The sequence below is a fragment of the Eretmochelys imbricata genome, chromosome 2 (genome assembly GCF_965152235.1).
Source record: "Eretmochelys imbricata isolate rEreImb1 chromosome 2, rEreImb1.hap1, whole genome shotgun sequence".
Classification (NCBI taxonomy): domain Eukaryota; kingdom Metazoa; phylum Chordata; order Testudines; family Cheloniidae; genus Eretmochelys; species Eretmochelys imbricata.
The window spans coordinates 9,498,879-9,514,482 of record NC_135573.1 but is presented as its reverse complement, the minus strand read 5'-3'; the positions used below and the strand labels follow the sequence as shown (position 1 = coordinate 9,514,482).

Sequence of the window (15,604 nt, the reverse complement as noted above, 5' to 3'; positions counted from 1 at the left end):
CAACCATTCAGCACTGTCAAGTTACCATATAGATTACCTGTTGGGGCAAGCCTAGGGGAAAAAAAATGGTTTGAAGTTGTGAGGAAGGGGGAATTAAACATCTAATAAATTCATGCAGGACTGGAAAAACAACAACAACTAATGTGCCAATATTTAAAGAGGGTATATTGTACGATCCACAAAATTATAGCCTCATTAACCACTGATTCCACAAACCCATCTTCAGGTTTCCAAATCACATAGGAAGGTCAAAGTAGGACTTGATCAAATGTGGCAGTGTCAGGTAATGAAGCAATACTGTTTTAAGCTGTATTTTAAAGCATATCGATATTACATACAAATAATTCACAGGCACCACTAAGCCTGCTCAAATTCTGTCCTCTTCCCATTCACCACTTGCTACAGCAAGGGATACTGAAGTGTTTATTAATCTAAAACACTTAATACCTGGCCTTCATCTTTGGTTAGAAAGTCTGGAGACTCATGTCTTTTGATGAGACCAGCAATTATTTGTGAAACTGGCACAAACACTTCCTTCATATGCAAGAAGCAGAACCGTCTACACTCATTTTAATCCTCATTTTATTTCTATTACACAATGCACTGTGGACTGCAGCAAGGATGGCCAAAGTTGCTCTGTCCATTAATGGACTTCTTGTTGGCCCTCTTGGCTGGTAACAGGAAATCCTACCGACCTCCTGTACCAACAACACTGACCTAATTAAGGGACCAAGTTGTTGGCAGCTAAATTGCAATCTAGTTTTAAAACATGCTAATAGTTTAAATCAGCAACTGTATTTGAGCAAACAAAAACTGTTAGATGTTTAGTTAACATTAGCCATGGCATATTACTTCAGAGCTACACAATTTAATGACAGGTTTCAGAGCAGCAGCCGTGTTAGTCTGTATTTGCAAAAAGAAAAAGAGTACTTGTGGCACCTTAGAAGCTAACAAATTTATTTGAGCATAAGCTTTCGTGAGCTACAGCTCACTTCATCGGATGCATTCACAACTTAATGTTGACCATGGATCCATTCTATCTTCATTTTGAGATTTTTCAGACTCAAGCATAAAAAGTTGAAATATAGTTTAACATTCGGAATGATATACAATGTAAGTGAGAGGTTGAACTTGGTATAAGTACTCTCTCCTTTTCCTCATGTGCCAGTTGCCTATTGCATAATATGAGCAAGTTCTTGGCACAATATTGCTTTGTATCTTTAAACATAAAAAAAAAGAAAGATACCAAGCAAGAGCTTCACTGAATTACAGGTAAGATAAAAGGTTCACTAGAAGCTCAATATAGAACATACAATATTATATAGCTCAATAGTTACTGTCAAAGCCAATCCACACAATAGTCTCAGCATTTTCTTGGGCAAAGTAACCTGATTAAATTTCCCAGTTCTTGTGTCAAGACTACTGAAAACAAGTTTGTACCTAAAGTCCACTGGACTCAATATTTGTCCAATACGTTAAAATGGATATCTGGATATAATCTGACACGATTTGTTCTTAGTGTATTTTTAAAAACTTTACACATTTGAAAATACATAGGTTTTATATATTTGTACTGACAACTTACAATATTAGCAAAAAATACTTGGTACTTTTCCCTCAAATCTCCTATAAGATTAACCCTAAGTTAACCCTAAGAAATAACAAGAAAAACAATTATACAAATGGTATATGCAAGTTCAAAGTGTTTAACATTTTGTTAAAGGTTACAATTAGTCAGTAGCAGAGCCAAGAATGGAACTCAGATGTTCCAATTTACAGCCGATTGCTCTAGCTGTAACAAAACCACTTCTTCCTATGGCATTAACCAAAAAACATTAAGAACAAGCAATGGCTTTGTTTAAAACAGTAGATTAGACATGAAAAGAATGTACTTACCAATTTGCAACAATACCGGGGTTACCAATGCTGTCTCCATGGCATAACAGAATTCCCTGCCAAACATCACTGCGCCATGCATCACCCACAGGCGTATTGGTATCCGGTTTATGGATCCTTCGCTAATAGTCTCCTCCCTACTCTCATTCTCTTTGTTTGCTGGTTTCTGAAGATCTGTCACAGGTAGCTCTTGAACTTGCATAGATTCTGAGTCAGCATTCTGGGGAGCCATTTTCATTACCATAAAAATATATATTTATTATAACTCTATAAATAATACTATCATATCTAAGATGTCTTCTCTTTCCACTTCTGTTGTGTTCCTGATGCAAGTAATGCTTATATTCCTCTTGTACAGATAGGTACTTCACAACTTCTCAGGTAGGTATGAAACAAAGAACAGGAAGCTACTTAGTAGGAATTTCAACATATGGCTTGCTAGTTTACTGTGAATTAGAGTTAAAAATCCATAATTGCCATTCAGTTAATACCAGTTTCATAATTATTATTGACAAAGTGCTGAAGTTGTTATTCTTGCTACGCAGAGGTGGAAAGGCGACACAAAAAGGTGCTCCACTGTTAATCCCCATCGAGTGGCTGATTAATCTGCAACAAAAGTGAAGTGCAGACCATTAGATATCTAAGCAATAGGTGTCAAGATGCCACCACCCTTTGGAATGTATACACTAAACAAACGTTTTCTTCACTATCAGCACCCCCGTCCAATATAGGGCCTTTTATCCCAAAGCACTTTAAAAACAGCTAACAAGCTTCACATCACACATCATTAAAATGCAGCTGCTGTTTAACGGCACTGAAACATTACTCTACAGTTTCGGGCATGAGTTGAAGGTTATTTAAGTTTGCTTAGATTACTTGCAGGAGAAAAATCTAAGTGTAATTACTATATTTAGGCTTTGGCCAGAATACTAGGTATAAGACTCAGTACACTAACTTCTCACTTAACGTCCTCCCGCTTAACGTTGCTTCAAAGTTAAGTCGCTGCTCAATTAGAGAACATGCTTGTTTAAAGTTGTGCAATGCTCCCTAGGAGTGGGGAAGCGCCATGTCTCCGCTCCTCCCCCCCCCCCCCCCCAGAAAGTCCTAAGCGCTGCCAAACAGCTGTTTGGTGGCGCTTAGGACTTTCCGGAGGGTGTGTGTGTGGGGGGGAGGAGCGGGGATGAGGCATGCTCAGGAGAGGAGGTGGAATGTGGGTGAGGGTGGGAAGAGGCGGGCCTGGAGCGGAGTGGAGATGGGAAGAGGCGGGCCTGGAGCATCTCCCGGCAAAGTTGGCACCTGTTCTTCTCCGGGTAAGCTGCCACTGCTGCTGCAAAGGTGCTTTCTAGTGTCCTTGCCTGCAGCGGGCTGTGCCTGTATGGGGTAAACTAGGGGCACTTCCCAACCACAGTACCATACAGTACTGCACAGTATATAATGCCTTTTGTCTGCTCCAAAAAAATTTCCTTGGAACCTAACACTCCACATTTACATTAAATCTTATGGGAAAACTGGATTCGTTTTACAGTTTCACTAAAGTTGCATTTTTCAGGAACATAACTACATCGTTAAGTGAGGAGTTACTGTAATTCACAAGTTCTTTTCTCAAGTCAGCTTTAGGTTCCATTTAAGAGATGTCACAGCATACTCCAACACCACTCTCCAGGACACAGGTTCAATGCTGACAGGTGGGACCACCACGTACTGACTCACCAAATACCACTTCCTGAAACACCTACAATGGCCCTCCCACATCTCAATGGAAGAAAGTACTATGCTTTAAATATCTGAGATCCACAATTGTCATTTACACTAAGCACACAGTAATATACATTATCCCACAGTTTCCTCCCCAAATCTCCATAATGTTTCAAATACATGATCTATTGTACAGGTTAGTAGACGTTGACTTCCGTGGTTTACTTAACAAATCTGAATACCCAAGAGTTTAAAAAAAAAAAAAAAAAGAAAGTGGAGCATTCGGTTAGGAAAAACTTGATAGTCTTTCCTGTAACAAATTTAAGCAGAAATGTAAAAAAAAGTCACTCAGCTGGAAGAAACTTTTGAAGTTCAATATTTCAATATTAAACTTTGAATATGTCATGTCCCTAATGCTTACCTCTTCCCCCCATAACACCAAGACATTCAATCACAGCTCTGTCCTGGCACCATAGACCACGCTGCGCCCCAGAAGCTGCCAGCAGGTCTGGCTTCTAGGTGCGGGGGCTTCCTATGTGGCTCCATGCGCTGCCCTCACCCCAAGTACTGGCTCTGCACTCCCACTGGCCAGGAACTGTGGCCAATGGGAGCTGGGGGGCACACGTGCCTGCAGGTGAGAGCAGCACAGCACTGCCTGCCATGCCTCTGCCTAGGACCTGAACCTGCTGGATGCTGCTTGGGCACAGCGTGGTCCACAGTGCCAGAACAGGCAGGAAGCCTGTCTTAGCCCCCGGGCTGTGCCGCTGACTGAGAGCTGCCGCAAGCCAGCCTGTGCCCTTGCCCCCGCCCAGAGCCCCCTCCTGCACCCCAAACCCCTCAGCCCCAGCCCAGAGCCCCCTCCCACACCCCTGCCCTTGGGGCTCCAAGATGCTCCCCCTCACTGGGTTTCAAAGCCCAGGCTCCAGCCCAAGACCAGATGTCAACACTGCTCTTTTTAGCCCTGCAGCCCAAGCCCCATGAGTGCAAATCAATTGCTCTGGGTTCAGTCTCTGTACCATGGGTTTTTCTTTGCAGCAGAGACACACCTTTATAATATTCATGGAATTCTCTCTGAAGTAGAAGATATTTGGAAGGCATCTGAAGGAAGCCCGAGTGGTACTTAGTTTATCAGATTAGAATGTTTTTCCATGCATAGGGGCAGGGTCAACATGCAAGTGGGAGAAGGATGAGGGTGGGGGCTGGTATCATTGGCAGAGTGAAAGGGATAAGGAGATGATGAGATCAGACAGTTAGGCCAGGATCCATTTGAGCAAGACCCTGAAGGTGAGACTAAGATGATTAAACTTGATATGGATGGCAAGGGGGAGTCAGATTCAAAGAGTGGAGTGACAGGCTGTGATTGACAAGGGATCCTGGTTTTCTGTGATAATCCTGCTCCCCCCTCCAAAATTATCCAATAAACCCCCCCATAAAAATCCATGTTTTTCTGTGATTAAAATGAAATGCTGAACTTGAGTTTCCCTCGCACATGTGCTCTCTATATATCATCACTGGAACACAATGTTTTATTGAGATTGTTACAATTTTTAAGCAAGCTCAAAGCCTACCAGTGCCATCAATCATAGTAAAATAAAATTAATGGAATTGCAATTTGTATTTCTTACATATACCAAATACTTCTATGTATTGGGCTCAGGCTGTCAGCACTGGGTCAGTTAATATGGAGAGCTGGATGAAAAACACAGTATAATGCAGTTTATTTTTTCACAAAACATAAAAACTAAATGGTTTTCTGTTAAAATGTAAATTCCATGTTTTTCCACAGCAAATAGATTTCTAGGATCTCTGTTGAACAAAGAAGAAAATGTTAACAGCTGCATTTTTCTGCATTTTCTCTGTGTATCAGAGAAAGCAGTAACGATAATCAAGACAAGCGACCACGGCATGGTCAGGTTTTATCCACTGAGACAAGACAGGATGACTAAAAACCCAACACCACCTGCTTGATGGTTAAGGATTACAATGAGTTTCCCTCACTGCTGCAATTCAATTCCAAATGCAAATCTAGCACAAAAATACTATCTTGGAAGGGACTATCACATCTTCATAGTGAGGTCTTTTGCAAGACTTAAGTATAAACACAACTAGTTTATTTTAGAATAATCCTGCTTCCTCCTCTCCCCAAAAGTTATCTTTGCAGTGACATGAAGATTAATACAAGAATAAAGTTTGCCAGGACAAGAGGTTAATGCTCATTTACAGAACCATGGGGGTTCTTCCTTACAAAGATTCCAGGTTATAACAGGTCACTGGTTTAGCGATCACTGGTTTCATTTTACTGGATCTGAAGGCTGTAGGGAGAGATTAATTCCTCTGAATCACGCTCTGCTCTTCTCCCCGCCCCATGGCATGTGGAAATCAGAAAACAGGAATACCAAGTACATTAATTTCTTGCCTTTGGGGCTAGCTAGGGTTGCCAACTTTCTAATCAAAACAAAACTGAATACCCTTGCCACACACCCTGCCCTGAGGCCCCGCCCTTCACGCCCTCCCTCCCTACTCGCTCTCCCCCACCGTCACTCACTTTCGGGTTGGGGCAGTGAACTGAGGTGCAGAAGGGAGTAAGGGCTCTGGCTGGGGCCAGCAATGAGGGATTCAGGGTGTGGCAGGGGGCGAGGGCTCCGGCTGGGAGTGTGGACTGGGTGCAGGAGGGGACTCAGGGCTGGGGCCAAGGGAATTGGGGTGTGGGCTCCAGTGGGGCCAGGGAAGAGGGGTTTGGGGTGCAGGAGGGGGTTCCGACCGAGGGCAGGGGTGTGGGAGGGGGTTCAGGGTGAGTGCTCTGGCCAGGCAGCACTTACCTCAGGCAGCTCCCATTCAGCAGCACAGCGGGGCTAAGGCAGGCTCCCAGAAGTGGATGGCACAGCCAGCTCATAGGTGTGGGGGCCAAAGGACTCTGCATGCTGCCCGTGGTGGCAGGTACCGTCCCGCAGCTCCCATTGGCCGCGGTTTCTGGACAATGGGAGCTTCAGAGACAGCACTTGGGATGGGGGCTCCGCACGGAGGCTCCCTAGCCCCTGCGCCTAGGAGCCGGACATGCCGGATGCTTCTGGGAACTGTGGGGAACCAGGGCAGCCAGGGAGCCTGCCTTAAAAGTCCAGTTGGCAGCGCAAAGGGGTTAATGGCCTGGTCAGCGTTGCTGATGGGAGCCACCATAGTCCCTTTCTGACTGGGCATTCCCATCGAAAACTGGATGCCTGGCAACTCTAGGGCCAGCAAACAATGGGGAAAGTCGCAAGTTTTCTAGAAACATCATAAAACTTAATAGCTGAGAAGAGTTACTATAGTGGTATCACTTCAGAAGTAATTATTTGAAAGACAGTGTTTGTGCCCATTTTTCAATACAGTAAAACCTCAGTTACACAATCCACCACACACACACACACACACCCTTCTTCCCTTATTTGGGACCGGACGTATGCAATCAGGCAGCAGATACAAAAAAAAAAAAAAAAAAGAAAATACAGTACTGTGTTTAATGTAAACTACTAAAAAAAAGGGAAAGTTTAAAAAAAGATTTGACAAGATAAGTAAACTGTTTGTGCTTGTTTCATTTAAATTAAGATAGTTAAAGGTGGCATTTTCCTTCTGCATAGTAAAGTTTCAAAGCTATAGTAAGTCAGTGTTCAGTTGTAAACTTTTGAGACAACCATAACATTTTGTTCAGAGTTATGAATAACTTCCATTCCCGAGGTGTTCATAACTGAGCTTCTACTGGATTATGAAAATCCTTTTACTAGTGTCTAGGGCTCAAAAAAAAAAAAAAAAATCTTACATTTCATGCAGCTTCCATTTAACAAAGCAGTCTATTCATTTTATTTTAAATATACCAATAAGTAGCACAGGCCAAATTTCAATGTTAGAATTACTTTGTTCCACTTCTGTTCAATAATATTAAATCTCAGTTATACTTTTAGAAGCGATGAGTTTGGTTTACATTGTACCTGGCATTCCAGCAGTTTAGGCATTAAAACAGCTGGCTTCCCTTCCTCGAGCAGTGCAAGCAGAGAGGCATAGTAAATTGATGGCAGTGAAGGTCCCTGTGTAAAACTAGAATGTTATGAACAAGCCACATGGCATCTTAAATGTAAAGGAGGACAGAGTCAGCATATTATGCTAACTTTGTAAAACATTTGACTCAGGAAAACTAAACTATTCCTCCACCCTGCCATCTGAGTTCACCACTGACTCTGGGCCTGGAGCTACAGGTACCAACTTTCCAATATGCCAGGGGGTGCTCACTGCTCAACCCCTGGCTCTGCCACAGGCCCTGCCCCCACTGTACCCCTTCCCACCCCCTCCCCTGAGCCTCCTATGCCCTCGCTTCGCCCCCAGAACCTTCTGCACGCCACGAAACAGCTGATTGGGAGGTGCGGGGAGGGAGGGGGAGGCGCTGATGGGTGGGGCTGCCAATGGCTAGGATGCACTGGGAGCAGGGGGGCTGCTGACGTATTACTACGGCTCTTTGGCAATGTATAGTGAATTAGTGAATATAGTAAATTCTGGCTCCTTCTCCGGCTCAAGTTGGCCACCCCTGCTATAAGCAGTAGGAAAAATAACTGGAAGTTGAGGGAGGTGGCAAGGAAAAGGACTAGTTACACTGGATCAAACTCAAGGTCCATCCAATCCAGTGGATTTTCTCCAATGGCTAGTAGTAGATGCTAGAGAAGTGTAAAATGCTCAAACAATTACACAGTAATATGTATCAGGCAATTGCCTATGAACCCTCATGCTTCACAGCATGTATTATGCTTTCTAAGAGAGGTAGGCAAATATTACACTTCTGCATCTGTGAAGCTCTCATTAAAGAGATCAGAGTGCAACACATCAATCCCAAATTGGTGGATTCAGGGGAGCATAAATAGTTACCACTGTTTTCCTCCAGAAAATTCTAATATTGAACATATTTTAAACGTTTGTTCAAAGTAAGCAAAATAACACTGATGGGATGCAGAAAATGGATCGTTCTACGAACAGTCTCAGAGAATACTAACAATCATCCCCGTGGTTAGGACTAATATTCATCCCCTGGAGTTGGAGATTCCAACTTTTTTCTTTTTCTTTTTTTTTTTTTTTAAATAAAGTAACCGGGCTTTGCAGATCCAGCTACAATCTGCTGAAGAACTGTCCTTTCCTTGTAATGCAGGACACTTTCTCCATTGATGCTTTGTATGTGTATGGCTTTCAAAAAAAGAGGCTAGACTTTAGCCTAGTCTAAAAATTTAGATTGCATTCTTTAATAAGCAGTTTTACAAAAACCTAATAAAAATGTACTTTCAAATTTTTCCAATGGAATTAAATATTTGCTTGGTGTGTTTACAGTCCAAACATTGCTGCAAGAGTGAAACCGCTAGTATATTTTCATTAGCCGAATTAAGTAAGAGGCTAAGTAAACTATTCAAACTGAGTATTTTAAAGATAAACTAACTTTGTAGATTATCACAAGTAAGGACATTTGATAGCCTTACAAGTGCCCCTTTGTAAAAGGAAGTCATAGAATATCTATTGCTTCTCTCCATTTAAGGGGGGGGTGTGGGTGGGAATGGGAGATAATCTGGACTTCCTTCCACAATTCTGAGTATTTAAACTTACAGACTATTTAATGAAGTACACAAGAGAACTGGTAAATGGTCTATCTGACTTAAAATTCATTGCTTAAATACAATGCAGAAATTCTGTAGAAGTTTAATAAAAGGTTTAAAATAACCCCTCGTCCAATGGTACCCAAAATAACTTATTTTATAAAGTGACATGTTTGCTAAACTGCATGCCTGAACTCCTTAGCCAGAGAGGTGTGCTTTTGGGATATATTGCTGGGTGTTTCTGAACATTCAGGGACAATATTGTTATGATTTGCAAACACAAGGGGAGAAGCGAAATACAATTGTTGAAGTCAACAACTTCCTCTATTGTCCTGTTTGAAATTTAAGGGTAAGGGATGCCAAAACATGTGACTTTGCTAACTCAGTAAACCCCAGCTAATGAAAACATGTTTACCATATATTTGCTAAGCTCGAATTGTACTACAGATCAATGCTGTGGATACAATTATGAGGACTATCCAGGTGCTAATTCCTTCCTCTATTAGAGATTTGTTATTCTATATTTTAAAAGCAATACTTAAAGTTAAAAATATGGAAACTCACAAAAAGAATAGTAACAGATACCAGAGAATATAAACAAGTATACATAGTTGCAAGCAAGAGGCTCTCTGAAATATACAAGTTCTAGCCATTGGAAAAATGGGATCACCCAAAAATATTCCTTGTGTTCTAGTTTGATGCTATAGTTAGCCCAACAACTTTCCTAAAAAGCCTTTAAGCCCACTGGTCTGCTTGTGAGTTTCTCACCCACCCTGATTTCCAAAACCGAATATTAAATATAAACAGAAAAACAGGGCCATTATAATACAAGTGGAACAGCAGCATGACAGTTCTACAGTTGTGTTAGGGAGGGAAGATGGACAATGACTCCTCTTCAGCAATCATGATATTAAGAACTTCCTCGATTTCTCTCAACTAGGCCTGTTACTCTTGACCAGTTTAATTCTTTGGGTGGAGGGAAGAGATGAACTTCTGCTGGGATGGGGGGCGGGAACAGGGGGAGTTATCCTGCCCTTTTCCATCAATCAATATTCTCCGTAGCCCAGAAAGGCAGATTTGAGCATTCTGGATTCATAGATAAGGCCAGAAGGAACCATTGTGACCATCAAGCCTGACCTCCTGTATAACACAGGACATAGGACTTCCTTGAATTATTTGAACTAAAGCATCTTTTCTTTTCTTTTTTTTTTTTTTTTTTGGGGGGGCGGGGGTTGGCGGCAGCGGGGAGAAGAATAAATAGTCTGGATTTTAAAAAAAAACGTTTCCAGTGATGGATTACCAATCACAGCTGTTGGTAAATTGTTCCAATGGTTCATTATCCTCACCTGTTAAAAATTCACACCTTATTTCCCATCTGAATTTGTCTAGCTTCAGTTCCAGCCATTGGGTCTTGTTATACCTTTGTCACTGTAGAGCCCTGTTATCCAATTTCTATTCCCTGTGTAGGTATTCATGAACTGTGATCAAGTCACCCCTCAACCTTTTCTTTGATAAACTAAATAGATAAACTCAAGGAGCTCAAATCACTATAAGGCAGGTTTTCCAACCCTATAATCATTTGTGTAGCTCTTCTTTGAACATTCTCCAATTTAGCAACATCCTTCTTTAATTCTTGACAGCAGAACCGGACACAGTATTCCAGCAGCGGTGGTACCAGCAACAAATACAGAGGTAATATAACCTACTTACTTTGACTGAAAATTCCTCTCATTATACATCCAAGAACAGCTTCATGCTGGGAGTTCATATTCAGCTGATTATCTGCCACGACCCTATGTCCTTTTTAGTCACTGATTTCCATCCTGTAAGCATGGCCTGCATTTTTAGTTTCTAGATGCATATTTTAGATTTGGTCATATTAAAGAACATTGTTTGTTTGCACCCAGTTTACCAAGCAATCCAGATCACTGTGCACCACTGACCTGTCCTCTTGATTATTTATCACTCTCTGATCATTGAGTCATCTGCAAATATTAGCAGTGATGATTTTAGGATTTCTTACAGGTCATTAACATTTTTATCAAATAGGAACTGATTCTTGGCCCTATGCTACAGGGACCACACTGGAAAACACCTGCTTGATGATGGTTCCCTGTTCAGTTACCTATAAAATGGCTTAAAAACTGGCTGACTGATACCAAGTCACAGGAGTCAGTAAACAGAGCTGTAAACAGGGGAGTTTGAGTGGGGAGTTTGTATTGTGGTGCTTGTTTGGGGTTTGTTTTTGCTGTGGATGGTGGTGTTTTGGTGTGGTTTGTGTTTCCCAGATTAACAGGATTTAGGTGGGAAGGCTGTGACAGATACAGAGGCAGCAGTGGGAGTGACTCATGTCGTGGAAGACACAATGAAGATGACTGGATGTGGAAGCTGCGGTATGTACATGATCCTGGAGGGGGTACCTGGTAAGAGTTTTGTCTGAATGAAATGCCATCTGATAGAGCTGATGGAGGAAAAGATCCGAGGTTTGGAGATGCAGGTGGAAAGTCTGGTTGAGTTTAGGAAGGGGTTTGAGCAGATTATGGAGCAAAGACATGAGGTATCTGAAGGGAAAAGCTCAGACTTGCAGATGGAAGCAGGACTGGGGAATTCTGAGGGGAGACTGGGTGAGGAAAGTGGTCAGTGGAAGCATGTGACTAAAAGAACTAGGCAGAAGAAAAGACGGGCTAGTGAAGGAGAAACAGAGCTCAAGAACAGGTTTTCAGAGTTGGAAAATGAAGAAGTGTCTCAGCAGGTAGTCACTGAAGGTGGAAGGGCAAGGAAGAAGAGAAGATCAGCAGGTCCTATAGGAAAAAAGGGGAAGAGTCAATGGAGACTACACCAAATATGAGCCCCAGGAGGATACAGGATGGGTTGAAGAGGATTACAAGGGAGAATAGGAATGGAAAGAACTTGCAGCCAGAGGGAACAGGCTGGAGAATAGCACCGTCACCAGGAAAAGGCAGGTCTATGTGATCGGGTACTCTTTACTGAGAAGAATAGACAGGCCTGTAACCAGAGCTGATCCAGAGAATAGAAGGGTGTGCTGTCTTCCAGGTGCTAAGATACGGGATGTAGACCTGAGGTTGAAAGGGATCCTAAAGGGAGCGGGAAAGAATCCCCTAATTCTCCTTCATGTGGGAACAAATGATATTGCTAGATTCTCCCTGGAAAGTATTAAGGGAGACTACGCTAGGCTGGGGAAGACGCTTAAGGAAATCGAGACTCAGGTGATCTTTAGTGGGATTCTGCCTGTTCCTAGAGAAGGGCAACAAAGGTGTGACAAGATTATGACTATCAACAGATGGCTTAGGCAGTAGTGCTATAAGGAGGACTTTGGGATGTATGGCCACTGGGAAGCATTCATGGACAGAGGACAGTCCTCTCGGGATGGACTTCATCTGAGTAGGGAAGGAAATAAATAGACTTCTAGGAGGAGGGCTGGCACAACTGATTAAGAGAGCTTTAAACTAGGAATTTGGGGGAGATGTCCCAGTAATCTCCACGCCAGATTTTAGCATTGAGAGGGAAGAAAATGAAGTAAGAAAGGATACAGCCGTGGGTAGGAGAATGTATATAAGGAGGAAGGGCAGTGTGGATACCAGTCTAACAGGTTATACTGGCTGTAGAATGACCGTGCCTAATTGGGTAAAGAATGTGAGCGAGGCCAAACAGCAAAAATTAAGATGTTTGAACACCAGTGCGAGGAGCCTAGGTAACAAAATGGAGGAACTAGAGCTACTGTGCAGGAAGTGAAACCAGATATTATAGGGATAACAGAAACATGGTGGAATAGTAGACATGACTGGACTACAGGTATTGAATGGTATGTGCTGTTTAGGAAAGACAGAAATAAAAGTAAAGGTGGAGAAGTAGCATTTTATATCAATGAGGAGGTAGAATGTAAAGAAATAAGAAGCGATGGAATGGATAAGACAGAGTCCGTCTGGGCAAAAATCACATTGGGGAAGAAAACTTCTAGAGCTTCCCCTGGGATAGTGCTTGGGGAGTGCTATAGACCACCGGGATCTAATTTGGATATGGATAGAGCCCTTTCTAATGTTTTTAATAAAGTAAATACTAATGGAAACTGTGTGATCATGGGAGACTTTATCTTCCCAGATATAGACTGGAGGACGAGTGCTAGTAATAATAATAGGGCTCAGATTTTCCTAGATGCGATAGCTGATGGATTCCTTGATCAAGTAGTTGCTGAACCGACTAGAGGGGATGCCATTTTACCTTGGTTTTGGTGAGTAGTGAGGACCTCATAGAAGAAATGGTTGTAGGGGATAATCTTGGTTCGAGTGATCATGAGCTAATTCAGTTCAAACTGAATGGAAGGATTAACAAAAATAAATCTGCAACTAGGGTTTTTGATTTCAAAAGGGCTGACTTTCAAAAATTAAGGAAATTAGTTAGGGAAGTGGATTGGACGGAAGAACTTATGGATCTAAAGGTAGAGGAGGCCTGGGATTACTTTAAATCAAAGCTGCAGAAGCTATCGGAAGCCTGTATCCCAAGAAAGGGGAAAAAATTCATAGGCAGGAGTTGTAGACCAAGCTGGATGAGCATGCATCTCAGAGAGGTGATTAAGAAAAAGCAGAAAGCATACAGGAAGTGGAAGATGGGAGGGATCAGCAAGGAAAGCTACCTTATTGAGGTCAGAACATGTAGGGATAAAGTGAGACAGGCTAAAAGTCAAGTAGAGTTGGACCTTGCAAAGGGAATTAAAACCAATAGTAAAAAGGTTCTATAGCCATATAAATAAGAAAAAGAAAAAAGAAGTGGGACCGCTAAACACTGAGGATGGAGTGGAGGTCAAGGATAATCTAGGCATGGCCCAATATCTAAACAGGTACTTTGCCTCAGTCTTTAATAAGGCTAAAAAGGATCTTAGGGATAATGGCAGGATGACAAATGGGAATGAGGATATGGAGGTAGATATTACTTTATCTGAGGTAGAAGCGAAATTCGAACAGCTTAATGGGACTAAATTGGGGAGCCCAGATAATCTTCATTCAAGAATATTAAAGGAATTGGCACCCGAAATTGCAAGCCCATTAGCAAAAATTTTTAATGAATCTGTAAACTCAGAGGTTGTACCATATGATTGGAGAATTGTTAATATAGTTCCTATTTTTAAGAAAGGGAAAAAAGGTGATCCGGGTAACTACAGGCCTGTTAGTTTGACATCTGTAGTATGCAAGATCTTGGAAAAAATTTTGAAGGAGAAAGTAGTTAAGGACATTGAGGTCAATGGTAAATGGGACAAAATACAACATGGTTTTACAAAAAGTAGATCCTGCCAAACCGACCTGATCTCCTTCTTTGAGAAAGTAACAGATTTTCTAGACAAAGGAAATGCAGTGGATCTAATTTACCTAGATTTTAGTAAGGCATTTGTCACGGTACCACATGGGGAATTATTAGTTAAATTGGAAAAGATGGGGATCAATATGAAGATTGAAAGGTGGATAAGGAACTGGTTAAAGGGGAGACTACAACGGGTCCTACTGAAAGGTGAACTGTCAGGCTGGAGGGAGGTTACCAGTGGATTTCCTCAGGAATCAGTTTTGGGACCAATCTTTTTATTACTGACCTCGACACAAAAAGTGGGAGTGTGCTAATAAAGTTTGCGGATGATACAAAGATGGGAGGTATTGCCAATTTAGAGAAGGACCAGGATATCATACAGGAGGATCTGGATGACCTTGTAAACTGGAGTAATAGTAATAGGATGAAATTTAATAGTGAGAAGTGTAAGGTTATGCATTTAGGGATTAATAACAAGAATTTTAGTTATAAGCTGGGGACGCATCAATTAGAAGTAACGGAGGAGGAGAAGGATCTTGGAGTATTGGTTGATCATAGGATGACTATGAGCTGCCAATGTGATATGGCTGTGAAAAAAGCTAATGCTGTCTTGGGATGCATCAGGCGAGGTATTTCCAGTAGAGATAAGGAGGTTCTAGTACCGTTATACAAGGCACTGGTGAGACCTCACCTGGAATACTGTGTGCAGTTCTGGTCTCCCATGTTTAAGAAGGATGAATTCAAACTGGAACAGGTACAGAGAAGGGCTACTAGGATGATCCGAGGAATGGAAAACTTGTCTTATGAAAGGAGACTCAAGGAGCTTGGCTTGTTTAACCTAACTAAAAGAAGGTTGAGGGGAGATATGATTGCTCTCTATAAATATATCAGAGGGATAAATACCAGAGAGGGAGAGGAATTATTTAAGCTCAGTACCAATGTGGACACAAGAACAAATGGATATAAACTGGCCATCGGGAAGTTTAGACTTGAAATTAGATGAAGGTTTCTAACCATCAGAAGAGTGAAGTTTTGGAATAGCCTTCCAAGGGAAGCAGTGCGGGCAAAAGATCTATCTGGCTTTAAGATGAAACTCGATA

General features: G+C 42.0%; 1 protein-coding gene across 1 annotated transcript in view; it reads right to left on the bottom strand.

Annotated features, from left to right (window-relative positions):
* The window catches only part of SLC45A4 (solute carrier family 45 member 4), a 99,247-nt gene that overhangs the window by 43,067 nt on the left and 40,576 nt on the right, over window positions 1-15,604 (bottom strand). The window contains exon 2 of the mRNA XM_077809738.1: window positions 1,897-2,502. Coding sequence (XP_077665864.1) covers window positions 1,897-2,140 — 244 coding nt within the window. The 5' untranslated portion in view covers window positions 2,141-2,502. The remainder of the gene's footprint in view (window positions 1-1,896; window positions 2,503-15,604) is intronic.